General features: G+C 42.8%; 1 protein-coding gene across 4 annotated transcripts in view; it reads right to left on the reverse strand.

The window, feature by feature from the left end:
• Nucleotides 1–8,734: 8,734 nt before the first annotated feature.
• Nucleotides 8,735–20,295, reverse strand: part of kcnd1 (potassium voltage-gated channel, Shal-related subfamily, member 1) — a gene marked incomplete at both ends in the record, with an annotated part of 63,197 nt that continues 51,636 nt past the window's right edge. Inside the window, 5 exons of one of the 4 annotated variants that reach the window (XM_084187742.1) lie at nt 8,735–8,939; nt 9,512–9,747; nt 9,988–10,083; nt 18,354–18,437; nt 18,732–18,894. In XM_084187742.1, coding sequence (XP_084043868.1) covers nt 8,735–8,939; nt 9,512–9,747; nt 9,988–10,083; nt 18,354–18,437; nt 18,732–18,894 — 784 coding nt within the window. Of the gene's footprint in view, nt 8,982–9,499; nt 9,748–9,987; nt 10,084–18,353; nt 18,438–18,731; nt 18,895–20,295 lie in introns of all 4 variants that reach the window. The other 3 variants (XM_084187739.1, XM_084187740.1, XM_084187741.1) reach the window with 3 other exon arrangements.

Below are 20,295 nucleotides of genomic sequence, written 5' to 3' on the forward strand. Positions count from 1 at the left end.
TTAGTCGAGGTAATTGAGGTAATATGTACATGTGGGTAGAGTTAAAGTGACTATGCATAAATAATAAACAGAGTAGCAGCAGCGTAAAAGAGGGGGTTGGGGTGGGGAGGGGGGGCAATGCAAATAGTCCGGTTAGCCATGATTAGCTGTTCAGGAGTCTTATGGCTTGGGGGTAGAAGCTGTTAAGAAGCCTTTTGGACCTAGACATGGCGCTCCGGTACCGCTTGCCGTGCGGTTGCAGAGAGAACAGTCTATGACTAGGGTGGCTGGAGTCATTGATAATTTTTAGGGCCTTCCGCCTGGTATAGAGGTCCTGGATGGCAGGAAACTTGGCCCCAGTGATGTACTGGGCCGTTCACACTACCCTCTGTAGTGCCTTGAGGTCGGAGGCCGAGCAGTTGCCATACCAGGCGGTGATGCAACCAGTCAAGATGCTCTCGATGGTGCAGATGTAGAACCTTTTGAGGATCTGAGGACCCATGCCAAATCTTTTCAGTCTCCTGAGGGGGAATAGGCTTTGTCGTGCCCTCTTCACGACTGTCTTGGTGTGTTTGGACCATGATAGTTTGTTGGTGATGTGGACACCAAGGAACTTGAAGCTTCAAACCAACAACCTTGCGGTTACTGGCCCAACACTCTTAACCACTAGGCTACCTGCTGTACATTACTACAAATCATTTTGATCATATTATGAAGTTGAAGTGATAATACATTCAATATGTACAGTAGAAAAAAATAAAGAAGAAGTGGGCCTCCACCAACCTCCTATCCCATTTCCCCAACCCCACCCAGCCAACATGCCTCCACCCCCAACCTCCCATCCCATTTACCCAACCTCCTATCTCATTCACCCAAACTCCCATCCCATTTACCCAGCCCCAACCTCCCATCCCATCCACCCAACCCCAACATCCCATCCCATTCACCCAACCCCAACCTCCCACATCCCACATCCCATTCACCCAACCACAACCTCCTATCCCATTTACCCAACCCCAACCTCCTATCCCATCCACCCAACCCCACCCAGCCAACATGGCTCCACCACCAACCTCCCATCCCATTTACTCAACCCCATCCTCCCATCCACCCAGCCAACATGACTCCACCAACCTCCCATCCCATTTACCAACCCCAACCTCCCATCCCATTTACCCAGCCCCAACCTCCCATCCCATTCACCCAACCCCAACCTCCCATCCCATTTACTCAACCCCATCCACCCAACCCCACCCAGCCAACATGGCTCCACCACCAACCTCCCATCCCATTTACTCAACCCCAACCTCCCATCCACCCAGCCAACATGTCTCCACCAACCTCCCATCCCATCCCATTCACCCAACCCCACCCAGCCAGCATGCCTCCACCCCCAACCTCCCATCCCATCCTATTCACCCAACCCCACCCAGACAACATGCCTCCACCCCCAACCTCCCATCCCATCCCACCCCATTCACCCAACCCCACCCAGCCAGCATGCCTCCACCCCCAACCTCCCATCCCATCCTATTCACCCAACCCCACCCAGACAACATGCCTCCACCCCCAACCTCCCATCCCATCCCACCCCATTCACCCAACCCCACCAAGCCAGCATGCCTCCACCCCCAACCTCCCATCCCATCCCATCCACCCAACCCCACCCAGCCAACATGCCTCCACCCCCAACCTCCCATCCCATCCCATCCCATTTTTTTATTTTATTTATTTATTTATTTTATTTCACCTTTATTTACCCAGGTAAACCAGTTGAGAACAAGTTCTCATTTACAACTGCGACCTGGCCAAGATAAAGCAAAGCAGTGCGATAAAAACAACAACACAGAGTTACATATGGGGTAAAACAAAACAAAGTCAAAAAATACAACAGAAATACATATATATACAGTGTGTGCAAATTTAGCAAGTTATGGAGGTAAGGCAATAAAATAGGCTATAGTGCAAAATAATTACAATTAGTATTAACACTGGAATGATAGATGTGCAAGAGATGATGTGCAAATAGAGATACTGGGGTACAAATGAGCAAAATAAATAACAATATAGGGATGAGGTAGTTGGGTGGGCTAATTTCAGATGGGCTGTGTACAGGTGCAGTGATCGGTAATGTGCTCTGACAACTGATGCTTAAAGTTAGTGAGGGAGATAAGTGTCTCCAGCTTCAGAGATTTTTGCAATTTGTTCCAGTCATTGGCAGCAGAGAACTGGAAGGAATTGCGGCCAAAGGAGGTGTTGGCTTTGGGGATGACCAGTGAGATATACCCGCTGGAGCGTAGCCTACGGGTGGGTGTTGCTATGGTGACCAATGAGCTAAGATAAGGCGGGGATTTGCCTAGCAGTGATTCATAGATGGCCTGGAGCCAGTGGGTTTGGCGACGAATATGTAGTGAGGACCAGCCAACAAGAGCGTACAGGTCACAGTGGTGGGTATTATATGGGGCTTTGGAGACAAAACGGATGGCACTGTGATAGACTACATCCAATTTGCTGAGTAGAGTGTTGGAGGCTATTTTGTAAATGACATCGCCGAAGTCAAGGATCGGTAGGATAGTCAGTTTTACGAGGGCATGTTTGGCAGCATGAGTGAAGGAGGCTTTGTTGTGAAATAGGAAACCGATTCTAGATTTAACTTTGGATTGGAGATTCTTAATGTGAGTCTGGAAGGAGAGTTTACAGTCTAACCAGACACCTAGATATTTGTAGTTGTCCACATACTCTAGGTCAGACCCGTCGAGTGTAGTGATTCTAGTCGGGTGGGCGGGTGCAAGCAGCGTTCGGTTGAAGAGCATGCATTTAGTTTTACTAGTGTTTAAGAGCAGTTGGAGGCTACTGAAGGAGTGTTGTATGGAATTGAAGCTCCCACCCAGCCAGCATGCCTCCACCCCCAACCTCCCATCCCATCCCATTCACCCAACCCCACCCAGCCAACATGCTTCCACCCCCAACCTCCCATCCCATTCACCCAACCCCACCCCACCCAGCCAGCATGTCTCCATCCAACCCCACCCACCCCCCACTTCCAGAAACCATGTTTTCCACCATTCCCACCCCCCCTAAAAACGAGTATACCCCCCTCCCCCCCCCTCCCTCCCCCTCCATACCATCCCTTCCCCTCCATACCATCCCCTCCCCGTGGGCCTGAAAGCAAAGAAAAGCAAAGAAAGTAAAAAAGATCAAAATCGGTATACATATATACAGTGGGGGAAAAAAAGTATTTAGTCAGCCACCAATTGTGCAAGTTCTCCCACTTAAAAAGATGAGAGAGGCCTGTAATTTTCATCATAGGTACACGTCAACTATGACAGACAAAATGAGAATTTTTTTTCCAGAAAATCACATTGTAGGATTTTTAATGAATTTATTTGCAAATTATGGTGGAAAATAAGTATTTGGTCAATAACAAAAGTTTCTCAATACTTTGTTATATACCCTTTGTTGGCAATGACACAGGTCAAACGTTTTCTGTAAGTCTTCACAAGGTTTTCACACACTGTTGCTGGTATTTTGGCCCATTCCTCCATGCAGATCTCCTCTAGAGCAGTGATGTTTTGGGGCTGTCGCTGGGTAACACGGACTTTCAACTCCCTCCAAATATTTTCTATGGGGTTGAGATCTGGAGACTGGCTAGGCCACTCCAGGACCTTGAAATGCTTCTTACGAAGCCACTTCTTCATTGCCCGGGCGGTGTGTTTGGGATCATTGTCATGCTGAAAGACCCAGCCACGTTTCATCTTCAATGCCCTTGCTGATAGAAGGAGGTTTTCACTCAAAATCTCACAATTCATTCTTTCCTTTACACTGATCAGTCGTCCTGGTCCCTTTGCAGAAAAACAGCCCCAAAGCATGATGTTTCCACCCCCATGCTTCACAGTAGGTATGGTGTTCTTTGGATGCAACTCAGCATTCTTTGTCCTCCAAACACGACGAGTTGAGTTTTTACCAAAAAGTTCTATTTTGGTTTCATCTGACCATATGACATTCTCCCAATCCTCTTCTGGATCATCCAAATGCATTCTAGCAAACTTCACATGGGCCTGGACATGTACTGGCTTAAGCAGGGGGACACGTCTGGCACTGCAGGATTTGAGTCCCTGGCGGCGTAGTGTGTTACTGATGGTAGGCTTTGTTACTTTGGTCCCAGCTCTCTGCAGGTCATTCACTAGGTCCCCCCGTGTGGTTCTGGGATTTTTGCTCACCGTTCTTGTGATCATTTTGACCCCACGGGGTGAGATCTTGCGTGGAGCCCCAGATCGAGGGAGATTATCAGTGGTCTTGTATGTCTTCCATTTCCTAATAATTGCTCCCACAGTTGATTTCTTCAAACCAAGCTGCTTACCTATTGCAGATTCAGTCTTCCCAGCCTGGTGCAGGTCTACAATTTTGTTTCTGGTGTCCTTTGACAGCTCTTTGGTCTTGGCCATAGTGGAGTTTGGAGTGTGACTGTTTGAGGTTGTGGACAGGTGTCTTTTATACGGATAACAAGTTCAAACAGGTGCCATTAATACAGGTAACGAGTGGAGGACAGAGGAGCCTCTTAAAGAAGAAGTTACAGGTCTGTGAGAGCCAGAAATCTTGCTTGTTTGTAGGTGACCAAATACTTATTTTCCACCATAATTTGCAAATAAATTCATAAAAAATCCTACAATGTGATTTTCTGCATTTTTTTCTCTCAATTTGTCTGTCATAGTTGACGTGTACCTATGATGAAAATTACAGGCCTCTCTCATCTTTTTAAGTGGGAGAACTTGCACAATTGGTGGCTGACTAAATACTTTTTCCCCCCACTGTATGTATGGCGTCATGTGTGCGAGCGGTTTGCTGATTCGGTTTGCTGATGTCAATGTTGTTCACAGAGTGCTACGGACAACAAACACAATTGCATTTAATCAATGGCAATTTGAATGCACAGAGATACCGTGACGAGATCTTGAGGCCCATTGTCGTGCCATTCATCACCTCATGTTTTAGCATGATAATGCACAGCCACATGTCGCACGGATCTGTATACAATTCCTGGAAGCTGAAAATGTCCCAGTTCTTCCGTGGCCTGCATACTCACCAAACATGTCACCCATTGAGCATGTTTGGGATGCTCTGGATCGACGTGTACGACAGTGTGTTCTAGTTCCCGCCAATATCCAGAAACTTCACAACTTTCAATTGACTGATTTGCTTATACGAACTGTAACTCAGTAAAATCTTTGAAATTGTTGCACGTTGTTTTTATATTTTCTTATGTATGTGTTGGGCTGTATAGAATGTTTATTTGTATGTGTTGGGCTTTAGCTGAGATTATTCTTTACAGAGTCAAGTATATTTGTCCAAGCCTTAATTGTTCCCTGACTAACACCATTCATTCTTGCTGTCGCTAATTCTAATATTACAACTTCTAATAGTAACTGTATCCACTGGTTAAATGGGAGAGAGTGAGGTGATTGCCATCTAAGAGCCAACATATTTTTTTGCGGCAGTGCTGCCTGCCAGGGTACTTTTAAAGAAGCACTTAGTTAAGCACAGATAAAATGCACTCTTCAACTTTTCCCTGTTGCAATATGACTGATGATAATCATTGTATGCATCGTGATTATGTTAATGAATTACTCACTTTGGATGTAACTTAGCAGCCAACATGTGTTAGAGAAATGCTTAGATGTCTACTTTGGTGATTATCATAAAACTCTTGTACTTGCAATGCTTGCTTACATTTCATGAGAAAAACACATACCACAGAGACATCTCTGCTAACAGAAACCACATCTTCCATCGTAGTGAGCCGAAGCACTGACAGTTTTTTTCACATTCTGTAGGTATTGCATGTCCTTAAATTGAACTTGCAATTTAGATGAACTTTTTATATTATACGATGTCTCCATCTCTTTCTTTGTTTGTTATTGATTTATTTCATTGAATAAGTTTAGGTGTAATATAAAGTATGTGGGTTTCTAAAATGGGCTATTGCGTAAGACACTACAGCAAACATGGTGACAGTGAGGCCTAATGCTCTAATGTGATGCAAGTGCAATATGAGTGAAGCCGTGAATACCATTCAGTCATTCTCTAGCTAGCTCTGATGTCAATGGCACAAATCGTATTAGTGATGTCATTTTAAACAGGTTTAGTGGCACTTCAAAGGTCAGTGCCAATGTCAGGAAGATTCAGACTGACTGACAGGCAGAGTTGGACAGAGTTACCGAACACAGGTCATGTTATGGTCAGATCATCCAGTGGTCTTAAACTAATCACACAGTACTTGCGATTTTAACTGCACTATTTATGAAAACAGACTGTTGGTAATTGTAATAAACGAAAAAATAATAAACCATTGGGATAATGTCATCATTTGTCTACTCGCAGTGGTTCTTAATCCTGGTCCTGGGGACCTAAAGGGACAAACATTTCGGTCTTTGCCCTTAGCACTACACATCTGATTCAAATAATCTAAGCTTGATGATGAGTTGATCATTTCAATCAGCTGTGTAGTGCTCGGGCAAAAACCCAAAACGTTTGTCCCTTTAGGTCCCCAGGACCAGGATTAAGAAACACAACTCTACTGTAATTTGAGCATAAAGGTGAAAATGTTATATCAAACGCTGTAGTGCCCCCTACTGGTGACTTCTCAAATCTCACAATGGAGGGCATTATGGGTAAAATATTTATATAAATATATAAACGTATCACCATCATTCAGGGGGAGAAACACTAGACCAAACCAACAACTTAATGTTGGCAAATATGTGTGAGGTGTCCATGACATATCTGCAGATTGTACACCAGATAATGAGATACAACCAAAGATTTTTGGCATCCATTACTGGACGTTACATGTTGGCCTACACAAAACGTTGCCATAGATTCTTCAACTAACCTGGTATTGAGAGTATCGCCAATACCAGGTTAGTTGAAGAATCTATGGCAACGTTTTGTATAGGCAAACCTGGAACGTCCAGTAATGGATGCCAAAAATCTTTGGTTGTATCTCATTATCTGGTGTACAATCTGTAGTTATCCATAACAGTGCTGATTACTCTAGTCCTATCTGCATTATATAACTCAAACTAAAGCTAACGAATAAATACTAAAGTAACTTTAAAACAGCTGTGGTGCACAGTTACAGATTTTCCATTGCAATATTATGCAAATAATAATAATTGGAGGATAAAAAAGTAGGATTGTAAACACCAGATCTCATAAATAGAAGTCCAATCAACTACAGTAACAGCACCGATATGTTAGCATGTTGGGGCGGCAGGTAGCTTAGTGGTTAAGAGCGTTGTGCCAGTAACCGAAACGTCGCAGGTTCTAATCCCCGAGCCGACTAGGTGAAAAATCTGTCGATGTGCCCTTGAGCAAGGCACTTAACCCTAATTGCTTCTGTAAGTCGCTCTGGATAAGAGTGTCTGCTAAATGACGTAAATGTAAATGTTGAACAGAAAAGGAGTCTGTGTCTTTCACAGCCGTCAACAGGCTGCATACACTTAAACCTGTAACACAATATTACAAGAGGGTCTGAACTGAATGATAATGGATGTCAATGATAGGTTACTGTGAACTCAAAGATGGATAGATACTTTTTTATTACTGGTAACCTCTTCTCCCTTATTTATGACTCATTGACAATGGATGCTGTTGAATCCCTCCTCTACATTTGATTTCCCAAGGGAAAAAACACTTAAAATACCTAAAACGGTATCCATGCATATTTGTGATCAATTAACACAAGTCCTCCCAACCTACCACACACACAGACCATACAATCGGACTCACCCACTTTGCATTCTGGCGAGGAACATGCCTGAATGTTTTTATTTAATTCATTTTTGACCTAATGTACACTTCTGGTGCAGACATCATTATTACGTTACAATGTTGTTGTCAGGAAAAAATAAATCAAACAAACTGTTCTGAGAGAAAGAATAAGGTACCATGCAAAAAACAGATGAGCTAGTCATATCTGACATCACTAATATCAGTAGTTTCTCTTCTCCACCATCTACTGAACAGAACATGCACTGCTGTATTAAGCTAGTCAGTACACTGACATTTTTTGGTAAAGTTTGAAGATGCATGTGATTTAGAGATGTATTATACAAAATATGTTACATATGTACTACCATCTAACGCTCCCTCACTCCTTTATTTTCAAATTAATTTGTGTATTGATATCTATTGCAGAATACAGTATTCATATTTCCATCTGTAAAGATGTATTTAAATATCAATATAGTTGTGCAATTATTCAAAATCTTTATAATCTCTCCCTGCAATTTATTTTACACCAATTATGTATATTAGTTTTTCCTGCTTGTTCTAACATTGCATATCTTGAAAAGTAAAAGGCTTTCGACGCCACGGTGGGTGTATTATTGTTGAAAAACACTTACTAACCACACCATCCATCCCTTCTCTGAGTCCAAGAGGCACTGTCATCTGTTCCTGGTCAGCTCAGAGTGTGTCTGTGATACTGCCTCAATTTAATAACCCCCCCCCCCCCCCCTCCCGTATCTCCCTGTGCCAAAAGGTCAACCTCACAGTAACTACATGGATAGTTACAATTACCGTACTTTTTTTTTATCACGCTGCCCCTACCTTGACTATTCAGTAGACACTGCATTGGTATTGGAGTGAAGCATTTGCAAAGAGTATGGACGTTATCATCCTTCTTTCACATGTTCTTCTCTGATGATCTTCCTCTTCTTTTGTGCAATGGGTCAAGCTCCTGTGCTTCAGAGGGTTATAAAGAGGAGATCTTGACAGTTTCCTGGGTGTTGTAGGTACTGGACCGAGAGTTGCGTAGGATGCCAGGGATGGCGGGCGAGTTAGGTAGGCTCTCATCAGGAGTGTTGGCTGGGGGAGTGGGGATACTGATGATGGCTGCTGTGTAGTCATCACAGTTCAGCTTCAGGTCTTCGGTCCTGGCGTTTAGATTGGAGCGACTGCTCACACACGCACACAGAAATAAAGTTAGACAATTCACGTATCTGTCAATATTACTCCAAAATAGTTACATTTGTTTATGTTGAGAGGACTTTTATGTGTTACCATTGTAAATAGATCAGTGTATTCTAGACAAGTGGTTTGTTCTTCCACCGTCTGTATAGTGATACATCCATCACAGCAACTACGTATAAAAATGCAAACAATCTCACCATTATCAACTGATTCCCTTACAAATAAACGATCATTAGTCATACTACAGTGACAAATGAAATACATTTCCCCATGTTTTTAGGCTACATTTCTCATTAAACCCATGGAGGTTGTTTTGACAAACATCAACAGCATCAAAATAGTTAGAGCCAGCAGAGCTTGAACAACTTAGAAAATATTCGCCTCAGCTTGTAATTCAGGATCAGCAGAATGTTATTTTCAATTAATCGGCCTGAGCAAAATATACTAAAACATCAACAGCCTCTACAGATTATTGAGTGGTGGGGCAAAGATAGAAAGGGAGAGGTGGGCTCCTTGGATCAGGTGGATAGTGTGTGCGGTACTGTACCTCTGTGGGTACTGGGTACCAACAGGAGTCTTGGTGATGTGCAGCGTGGCCAGCTCCTGCACACTTCCCCGGCTGACAGATACGGTGGAGTTGGCAAGGCGGATAGCCCTCCTCTTGGACCGCCGGGAGCAGCAGGTGGTGGTGGCCCCCTGCTGGCTGGACAAGGAAGTGCTGCGGCTGGTGCGGAAGCCCACTGAGTCCATCATACACACCTCGCTGTAGGTGACTTCATCGGTGAATTCGTGATTCTGTCGACACATAAAAGAAAGAAAGACATCTATCCTGGCCTCTGAACGGCCTCACATCTTTAAACTAGCTGTAGGGAGCTGTATACTATATGATAGCTTCTCGTAACTGCTGAAAGTGAGAAACAGCGTGAAACACTGTTGAGTATATATACAGTACATCACAGTGAGTAATAAACTTATCCGACAAAATTATACATGAGATACTTGAAACATTTCCCAGGTGGAAAAAGCAGCACTCACAGTAGTTTTCTCCAAGCACTGCAATAGGTGATGATGTTGGTGCTCAAAGGCGGACCTGTTCTTCACACAAAGAGCTGTGCTGTCACTATCACCACCCTGAGGGACACAGCAAGACAACAACTCACTTAGCCCAACATAGCCCCATATGAAAGACGTCGTCAGTGAAAACACAATCACATCAACAGTTGAATTAGTAGTTGGCAACTTATTGCTGTGGTAAGCAAACTTCACATTATAAACACAAGTGGGAGGTGATTTTGTCTAACAAACATTGTAGAATGAGTTATTATTTAGGCAATAATACAGTATACTGATGAGTAGCGCATATACTGATGAGTCGACAGTATACTGATGAGTCTATAGTATACTGATGCGTCGACAGTATACTGATGAGTCTATAGTATACTGATGCGTCGACAGTATACCTCCACAGCTTATTACTGAGTGACTGCCCTTGACTGTCTGATTGCACAGTGGCCTCCCTCTCTAGTGATGTTAACCCGGGCACAAAGAACTGTCTCCTGTACTCCCTGTGTACCCACGACAGCGTGGTCTCACACAGTTCCAACTCCATCATCAAGTTCGCTGACGAAAAATAGTATGCCTGATTACCAACAACGATGAGACGGCATACAGAGAGGAGGTAGGCAGCCTGACGTCGTGGTGCCAGGTAAACAACCTCTCCCTTAACGTCAGCAAAACAGAAGAGCTGATTGTGGACTTCAGGAGGAACCAGGCTGGGCACACCCCCATCCTCATCAACGGAGCCGCCATGGAGACGGTCAAAAACGTCAAGTTCCTCGGCGTACACATCTCCGAGGCGCTGAAATGGTCAAACAACACGTACACCGTGGTGAAGAAGGCACGACAGCGACTCTTCAACCTCAGGATGCTGAAGAAATTCGGCCTGTCCCAGAGGGCCCTCACAGTATTCAACAGGAGCACCATCGAGAGCATACTGTCGGGCTGCATCACAGCCTGGTACGGCAACTCCACCGCCGCGGACTGCAAGGCACTACAGAGGGTGGTCTGCTCAGCCGAACGCACCACTGGTGCACACTGCCTGCCCTCCAGGACACCTACAACACCAGGTGTCGCAGGAAGGCCCAGAAGTTCATCAGGGACCCCAGCAACACTAGCCACGGCCTGTTCTCCACGCTTTCACAGCCAGTTCTCCCCCAAACATACATTTATCCACTGGCCCCTCCCCCTGCACCCCCTCAACCCCCAATGGACATTTATACTCGTTAGTCACTTGTCACAATCTTTGTTTACACACTTCGCCACTTTTAACTGCAGCAACTGTATAGAATTTTAAACTAGTTGTAAATATATATACAGTGGGGAGAACAAGTATTTGATACACTGCTGATTTTGCAGGTTTTCCTACTTACAAAGCATGTAGAGGTCTGTAATTTTTTATCATAGGTACACTTCAACTGTGAGAGACGGAATCTAAAACAAAAATCCAGAAAATCACATTGTATGATTTTTAAGTAATTAATTAGCATTTTATTGCATGACATAAGTATTTGATACATCAGAAAAGCAGAACTTAATATTTGGTACAGAAACCTTTGTTTGCAATTACAGAGATCATACGTTTCCTGTAGGTCTTGACCAGGTTTGCACACACTGCAGCAGGGATTTTGGCCCACTCCTCCATACAGACCTTCTCCAGATCCTTCAGGTTTTGGGGCTGTCGCTCGGCAATACGGACTTTCAGCTCCCTCCAAAGATTTTCTATTGGGTTCAGGTCTGGAGACTGGCTAGGCCACTCCAGGACCTTGAGATGCTTCTTACGGAGCCACTCCTTAGTTGCCCTGGCTGTGTGTTTTGGGTTGTTGTCATGCTGGAAGACCCAGCCACGACCCATCTTCAATGCTCTTACTGAGGGAAGGAGGTTGTTGGCCAAGATCTCGCGATACATGGCCCCATCCATCCTCCCCTCAATACGGTGCAGTCGTCCTGTCCCCTTTGCAGAAAAGCATCCCCAAAGAATGATGTTTCCACCTCCATGCTTCACAGTTGAGATGGTGTACTCATCCTTCTTCTTCCTCCAAACACGGCGAGTGGAGTTTAGACCAAAAAGCTCTATTTTTGTCTCATCAGACCACATGACCTTCTCCCATTCCTCCTCTGGATCATCCAGATGGTCATTGGCAAACTTCAGACGGGCCTGGACATACACTGGCTTGAGCAGGGGGACCTTGCGTGCACTGCAGGATTTTAATCAATGATGGCATAGTGTGTTACTAATGGTTTTCTTTGAGACTGTGGTCCCAGCTCTCTTCAGGTCATTGACCAGGTCCTGCCGTGTAGTTCTGGGCTGATCCCTCACCTTCCTCATGATCATTGATGCCCTACGAGGTGAAGTCTTGCATGGAGCCCCAGACCGAGGGTGATTGACCGTCATCTTGAACTTCTTCCATTTTCTAATAATTGCGCCAACAGTTGTTGCCTTCTCACCAAGCTGCTTGCCTATTGTCCTGTAGCCCATCTCAGCCTTGCGCAGGTCTAGAATTTTATCCCTGATGTCCTTACACAGCTCTCTGGTCTTGGCCATTGTGGAGAGGTTGGAGTCTGTGTGATTGAGTGTGTGGACAGGTGTCTTTTATACAGGTAACGAGTTCAAACAGGTGCAGTTAATACAGGTAATGAGTGGAGAACAGGAGGGCTTCTTAAAGAAAAACTAACAGGTCTGTGAGAGCCGGAATTCTTACTGGTTGGTAGGTGATCAAATACTTATGTCATGCAATAAAATGCAAATTAATTACTTAAAAATCATACAATGTGATTTTCTGGATTTTTGTTTTAGATTCCGTCTCTCACAGTTGAAGTGTACCTATGATAAAAATTACAGACCTCTGCATGCTTTGTAAGTAGGAAAACCTGCAAAATCGGCAGTGTATCAAATACTTGTTCTCCCCACTGTATATGTCCAAACTTTTGACTGGTAGTGTATATATATATATATATATATATATATATATATACACTACCAGTCAAAAGTTTGGACACACCTACTCATTCAAGTTTTTTCTATATTTTTACAATTTTTTACATTGTAGAATAATAGTGAAGACATCAAAACTATAAAATAACACATATGGAATCATGTAGTAACCAAAAAAGTGTTAAACAAATAAAAATACATTTTATATTTGAGATTCATCAAATAGTCACCCTTTGCCTTGATGATAGCTTTGCACACTCTTAGCATTCTCTCAACCAGCTTCATGAGGTAGTCACCTGGAAATCATTTCAATTAACAGGTGTGCCTTCTTTAAAATGTTTATTTGTGGAATTTCTTTCCTTCTTAATGCGTTTGAGCCAATCAGTTGTGTTGTGACAAGGTAGGGGTGGTATATAGAAGATAGCCCTATTTGGTAAAAGACCAAGTCCATATTATGGCAAAAACAGCTCAAATAAGCAAAGAGAAACTACAGTCCATCATTACTTTAAGACATGAAGATCAGTCAATACGGATAATTTCAAAACCATCAAGAGCTATGATTAAACTGGCTCTCATGAAGACCACCACAGGAAACACGAGCAATGAACATTAGACCAGTGGAAATGTGTCCTTTGGTCTGGACCCCAAATTGGAGATTTTTGGTTCCAACCGCTGTGTCTTTGTTCCCACTGTAAAGCACAGAGGAGGAGGTGTTATGCTTTGCTGGTGACACTGTCTGTGATTTATTTAGAATTCAAGGCACACTTAACCAGCATGGCTACAACAGCATACTGCAGCGATATGCCATCCCATCTGGTTTGGGCTTAGTGGGACTATCATTTGTTTTTCAACAGGACAATGACCCAACAAACCTCCAAGCTGTGTAAGGGCAATTTAACCAAGAAGGAGAGTGATGGAGTGCTGCATCAGATGACCTGGCCTCCACAATCCCCCGACCTCAACCCAATTGAGATGGTTTGGGATGAGTCGGACGGCAGAGTGTAGGAAAAGCAGCCAACAAGTGCTCAGCATATGTGGGAACTCCTTCTAGATTGTTGGAAAAGCATTCCAGGTGAGGCTGGTTGAGAAAATGCCAAGAGTGTGCAAAGCTGTCATCAAGGCAAAGGGTGGCTATTTGAAGAATCTCAAATATAAAATATATTTTGATTTGTTTAACACTTTTTTGGTTACTACATGATTCCATATGTGTTATTTTATAGTTTTGATGTCTTCACTATTATTCTACATGAGAGAAAATAGTAAAAATAAAGAAAAACCCTTGAATGAGTAGGTGTGTCCAAACTTATGACTGGTACTGTGTATATATATATATATACATACATACATATATATATATATATATATATATATATATACACAGTTGAAGTCAGAAGTTTACATACACCTTAGCCAAATACATTTAAACTCAGTTTCCTGACATTTAATCCTAGTAAAAGTTCCCTGTCTTAGGTCGGTTAGGATCACCACTTTATTTTAAGAATGTGAAATGTCAGAATAATAGTAGAGAGAATTATTTATTTCAGCTTTTATTTCTTTCATCACATTCCCAGTGGGTCAGAAGTTTACATACACTCAATTAGTATTTGGTAGCGTTGCCTTTAAATTGTTTAACTTGCGTCAAACGTTTCGGGTAGCATTCCACAAGCTTCCCACAATAAGTTGGGTGAATTTTGGCCCAATCCTCCTGACAGAGCTTGTGTAACCGAGTCAGGTTTGTAGGCCTCCTTGCTCGCACACGCTTTTTCAGTTCTGCCCACACATTTTCTATAGCATTGAGGTCAGGGCTTTGTGATGGCCACTCCAAAACCTTGACTTAGTTGTCCTTAAGGCATTTTGCCACAACTTTGGAAGTATGCTTGGGGTCATTGTCCATTTGGAAGATCCATTTGCGACCAAGCTTTAACTTCCTGACTGATGTCTTGAGATGTTGCTTCAATATATCCACATAATTTTCCTTCCTCATAATGCCATCTATTAAGTGCACCAGTCCCTCCTGCAGCAAAGCACCCCCACAGCATGATGCTGCCACCCCCGTGCTTCACGGTTGGGATGGTGTTCTTCGGCTTGCAAGCACCCCCCTTTTTCCTCCAAACATAATGATGGTCATTATGGCCAAACAGTTCTATTTTTATTTCATCAGACCAGAGGGCTTTTCTCCAAAAAGTACGATCTTTGTCCCCATGTGCAGTTGCAAACCGTAGTCTGGCTTTTTTATGGCGGTTTTTCAGGTTATGTCGATATAGGACTCGTTTTACTGTGGATATAGATACTTTTGTACCTGTTTCCTCCAGAATCTTCACAAGGTCCTTTGCTCTTGTTCTGGGATTGATTTGCACTTTTCGCACCAAAGTACGTTCATTTCTAGGAGACAGAACGCGTCTCCTTCCTGAGCGGTATGACGGCTGCGTGGTCCCATGGGGTTTATACTTGCGTACTATTGTTTGTACAGATGAACGTGGTACCTTCAGGCATTTGGAAATTGCTCCCAAGGATGAACCAGACTTGTGGAGGTCTACAATTGTTTTTCTGAGGTCTTGGCTGATTTCTTTTATTTTCCCATGATGTCAAGCAAAGAGGCACTGAGTTTGAAGGTAGGCCTTGAAATACATCCACAGGTACACCTCCAATTGACTCAAATTATGTCAATTAGCCTATCAGAAGCTTCTAAAGCCATGACATCATTTTCTGGAATTTTACAAGCTCTTTAAAGGCACAGTCAACTTAGTGTATGTAAACTTCTGACCCACTGGAAATGTGATACAGTGAATTATAAGTGAAATAAACAATTGTTGGAAAAATTACTTGTGTCATGCACAAAGTAGATGTCCTAACCGACTTGCCAAAATGATAGTTTGTTAACAAGAAATTTGTGGAGTGGTTGAAAAACGAGTTTTAATGACTCCAACCTAAGTGTATGTAAACTTTCGACTTCAACTGTATATTTACACAAGACAAGGTGCTGTCTTGTGATCTTTCTGTATTCTATTATTTTACTTAGTATTATTACTATTATTATTATTATTATTATTGTTATTGTTTCACTCACTTCTCTTTGACCTGCATTGTTGGAGCTCAGAGCTTAAGAATTTCACTGTACCCTGCAATTACTGTACATCGGTGCATGTGACTAATAAACTCTGATGTGACTTGAACACACAGAACCCCAGAGGACCTCAGATGCTTCCTAAAAAGCTGTTTCTTTGTGGTTCGTTTCAGAGATAAAACAACTGGCTGTGGAGTTGAGATTTCCAGGTCAAGGTGGTTGAACACCATCATAACTGTTATAGACGGTGAACAGCCTGTCAAAATCATTAACATTCAGATGATCTAATCTGTTAGACTGAGAGAAATGAGTTTGCCAGGCTGGAAGGGAGGGATGGAGGGAGCAGGGAAACAGCTCTGTTAGTCACAAAGCCAGTCTGGAGACCTGTTGCAGCGTCACTCCCGCTAAGGCACATCTGTTGGATTCACTACAGACATGTCCGATAACATCGTCCCACAAACTGATATAGAGACTATACTGCAGCCAAGACCAAGAAAAGACCTGGGAGAGAAAACAACACCTCTAGGTTTATAAATAGCTCTGCAGTCCTGTTAGTAATGGGTTTATAGATCCCTGCTCTCACTCTGGGATTGTAAATATTGGATTATAGTGACTTTCAACTGCTGAGAAGAAACAGAAACAAGATTACTCAGGACTCAACCTGGTGCATTAGTAAAGATGGGAATTCAGTCTCTCTCTATCTCTGCCTCTCCCTCCTCCTCTATCACCTGTAGTCCTTAAATCAGCAGGACGTCCTCTCATATTCCTCTGTCCTCCACTGGGGTGAAGAGAGATTGGGATACTGAAATATGCCTGTTAGGGAGAGGGAACACTTCTTCACCTCCCTCCCCTGGCTACGGCTATTAAGGAAAGTTACAGGAGATACTTACAGTTGCATTGTTTTCAATTATATTTGGCATCATAGAGTGTACACTCTTAGAAAAAAAAGGGTTATTCGTTTGTCCCCATAGGAGAACCCTTTTTGGTTTCAGGTAGTAAAACCCTTCGGTGGAGAAGCAGATAATATTTCAAACATTTTACACTATATGACATGCTTTTAGACTATATGGCGTGATTTTACACTATATGACATGATTTTACACTATATGACATGATTTTACACTATATGACGTGATTTTACACTATATGACGTGATTTTACACTATATGACATGATTTTACACTATATGACGTGATTTTACACTATATTATGTGATTTTACACTATATGACATGATTCTTCCTCAGGAGGGCAATAACTAGGGAAATCCAAGTGATAAAAAGGTAGATACTCTATGTTAGAATGTTTTATTTAGGTGAGGTTCTAGGTATTGGTAATACAACTGAGGTGAAAACAGCTAGGAGTGGAGGATGAATGCTGAGAGCTGCGAATTGCAACTCATCCTCTAGTAAATGTCTTTATCTGTTCTGGTCCCCTGTTGCTAACATCATTACCTCTGTGTGTCCATAAACCACCTGTCCACGTCATCTGCTTTCTGTCCTCTGACTCGCTGATCTCGCATTAGGATTCCACATCACACACACCTCACAGGAACGCCACACATAGCCAGGGACCTTATCTTGTTTGTTTAAAACTGTTTCTTTGCCTACTGTCAATGAGACGTTGTCTCATTCTGGGGAGGGAAATAATACATATTTGCCAGGATTCCATTTTGGTGTAGCAAGTCATCCTTCATTATTGCAGGACTGACTCCGGTGGATAGATTTAATCAAGGGAAAGTTTGGGATGAAATATTAATGACTGTCAAAGTGACATTTGGGTTATTTTAAACGCTGTTGAAACTGAAGATGACTGATCCCTACAATGTGCTTTATTCATCAGTTTTTTTGTTGTTGGCAATCACAGTGACGTGACATTCTTATGCAGATTTCATGAAACTGCAGCAGAACGTCCTGGTGAAGGGAAGGTGTTCCAGAACAGGTAGAGAGCGCAAGAGATAGAAATCGAGAGAGAGAAAGAGAGACAGAGAGAACAGCAATCTGTCTGATTCTGAAGTAAATACAGTCATTACTGGACAAGAACAAGCTACAGTTAGTTACAAGCTACAGTTAGCTACAGTTAGTTACAAGCTACAGTTAGCTACAGTTAGTTACAAGCTACAGTTAGGTACAAGCTACAATAAATGATACAATGGCAACAAAACTGTCTCCAGAACAGAGAAATGCTTTAGCGTTATTTTAATTTTATCACAAAGCTGAACAAGTGTTTGATCTTATTAGTCCATCCAAGTATATTGTACATTTGAAATCCAAATGTGAACATGTGAAATAAGCGTGATTGTCTGTATATGAGCATAAGGAAACATTTGCTCATGTGATTTGCTCACCTGCAATCCCCCATCCTCTTTGTGCTGCAAGAATGCATTGGTGGCCCCTTTTTTAGCCATTCGAATCCTTGCCTGGCGCACTTTCTGCAGAATGGAAAAGAATTGGATGGAAATGCCTGTGTCAGCACTTGTTCCACTTACAACCCAGTGAGCAATATCTGGGGAATAAATACAAAACTCCCATTTCCCAAGACAGTGTGTTTCCTCATAGCTTTACGATAGGCTTTTGCCTGACAAGCACACCTAGATATTTGAAGGCAGAATCGTCCTACTTATTTGTCACACACACAGCATGCAATACAGCAAAAGAACTGCGGACCTTCACAACAATCTGACACAAACATGATGAGAATGACATCATGCCTCTCTCTCTCTTACCTGCTGTGCCCTCATCTTATCTGCCCTTTGGTTCTGGTGGTAGATCCTCGCGAAGTTGGAGACTATAACAGGCACAGGTAGAGCGATCACCAGCACACCACTGAGCGAGCAGATGGAGCCAAATATCTTGCCTGCTATGGAGTCTGGAACCATGTCTCCATATCTGCAAACAGCAACAACAAGCCAGTGGGGGATTAATGTGAGCAACGCTTCTCTCGGGTCATTACCGTGACTATTGAGACGGAACAGTTACATCTCAACATCACAGCGTAGACAGACAGAAAGAGGTACAAACCAACTGCTGTGAATGTAAACGTGTCAATCATCCTGCCTTGAATTTCAAACAGTTTACTTTAGAATTGCTCTGAAACTAAAAAAAGAAATGTGCCAGAAATAGATGACAATTACAGCACTCTACCGCCTTTGAGAAAAAGTATTGAAATTGGAATCAAACTCATACGGTGACAAGAGAATGAAATCACCTGAAGCCTACTCTTACTACAGCATGTGTAGTGAGACTTCAATACTGTATATCCATTGTGACAAGTCTTCACTGTGCATGTGTGAACATTTGATTTATAATACATTACTTGTCAAAATTCAGAAACGTATCTTTGTAATTTACCACTTTATTAAAGAAAGGCTGATTAGGGAGTGAACCTTATTTCCAATAAGGGTTACATGGAGAAAAACGGACCTCTCTGAAATGAAAATGGATGGCCCTCCCTTCAGCAAGATATATTTTACCTAAACCCTCCCTGAATGCTTGAAAAAACAAAACTAGTGACCCTCCCCTCTACCCAAAATAATAATAAAAACATAAAGTGGATAGCAGAGGACATGCCTACCGTTTACCCTCACTTCCTGGACAGACCAGAAACTTAGATAGGCCTATGCAGTTTTAGAAACTGTTCTTCGTCCTGTAAGCATTACAATGCATTCATTTTGATAGCGCACAGGGCTGCGGACCAGAAGGTTGTGGGCTATCAGACCACGGTGCACAAGAGTAGGGTTGGAAATATCGTTTTTATTATGAAAACATTGCATAAATCTATCATCGTATTTGCGGGTCTGAGAAAAAAATTGCCTTTTATAAAAATGTCGTGCAACTCTACGTCATTTTACGTGACTAGAAACCTTAGCAGGATATTTTTTTATGCCACACAAATTACTGAAATTACAGGCTAGGAATGGACAGACAGATAGGCCGATGCGTTCATCTTATCATATTTCTCCAATGCCAAATCAGAATGTCTTGTTTGCAACAAAATTGTCCCTGTTTGCAAATAATTAAATCTGAGACGTCATTATGCATGGTCCTTTAAAAATGTAGGCCTACCTTTCCACCCCAGACAGGGTAGGCCTACCTTTCCACCCCAGACAGTGTAGGTCTACCTTTCCACCCCAGACAGTGTAGGTCTACCTTTCCACCCCAGACAGTGTAGGCCTACCTTTCCACCCCAGACAGGGTAGGCCTACCTTTCCACCCCAGACAGTGTAGGCCTACCTTTCCACCCCAGACAGTGTAGGCCTACCTTTCCACCCCAGACAGTGTAGGCCTACC

This window comes from Coregonus lavaretus (genome assembly GCF_964263955.1).
Source record: "Coregonus lavaretus genome assembly, chromosome: 22".
Lineage (NCBI taxonomy): Eukaryota > Metazoa > Chordata > Actinopteri > Salmoniformes > Salmonidae > Coregonus > Coregonus lavaretus.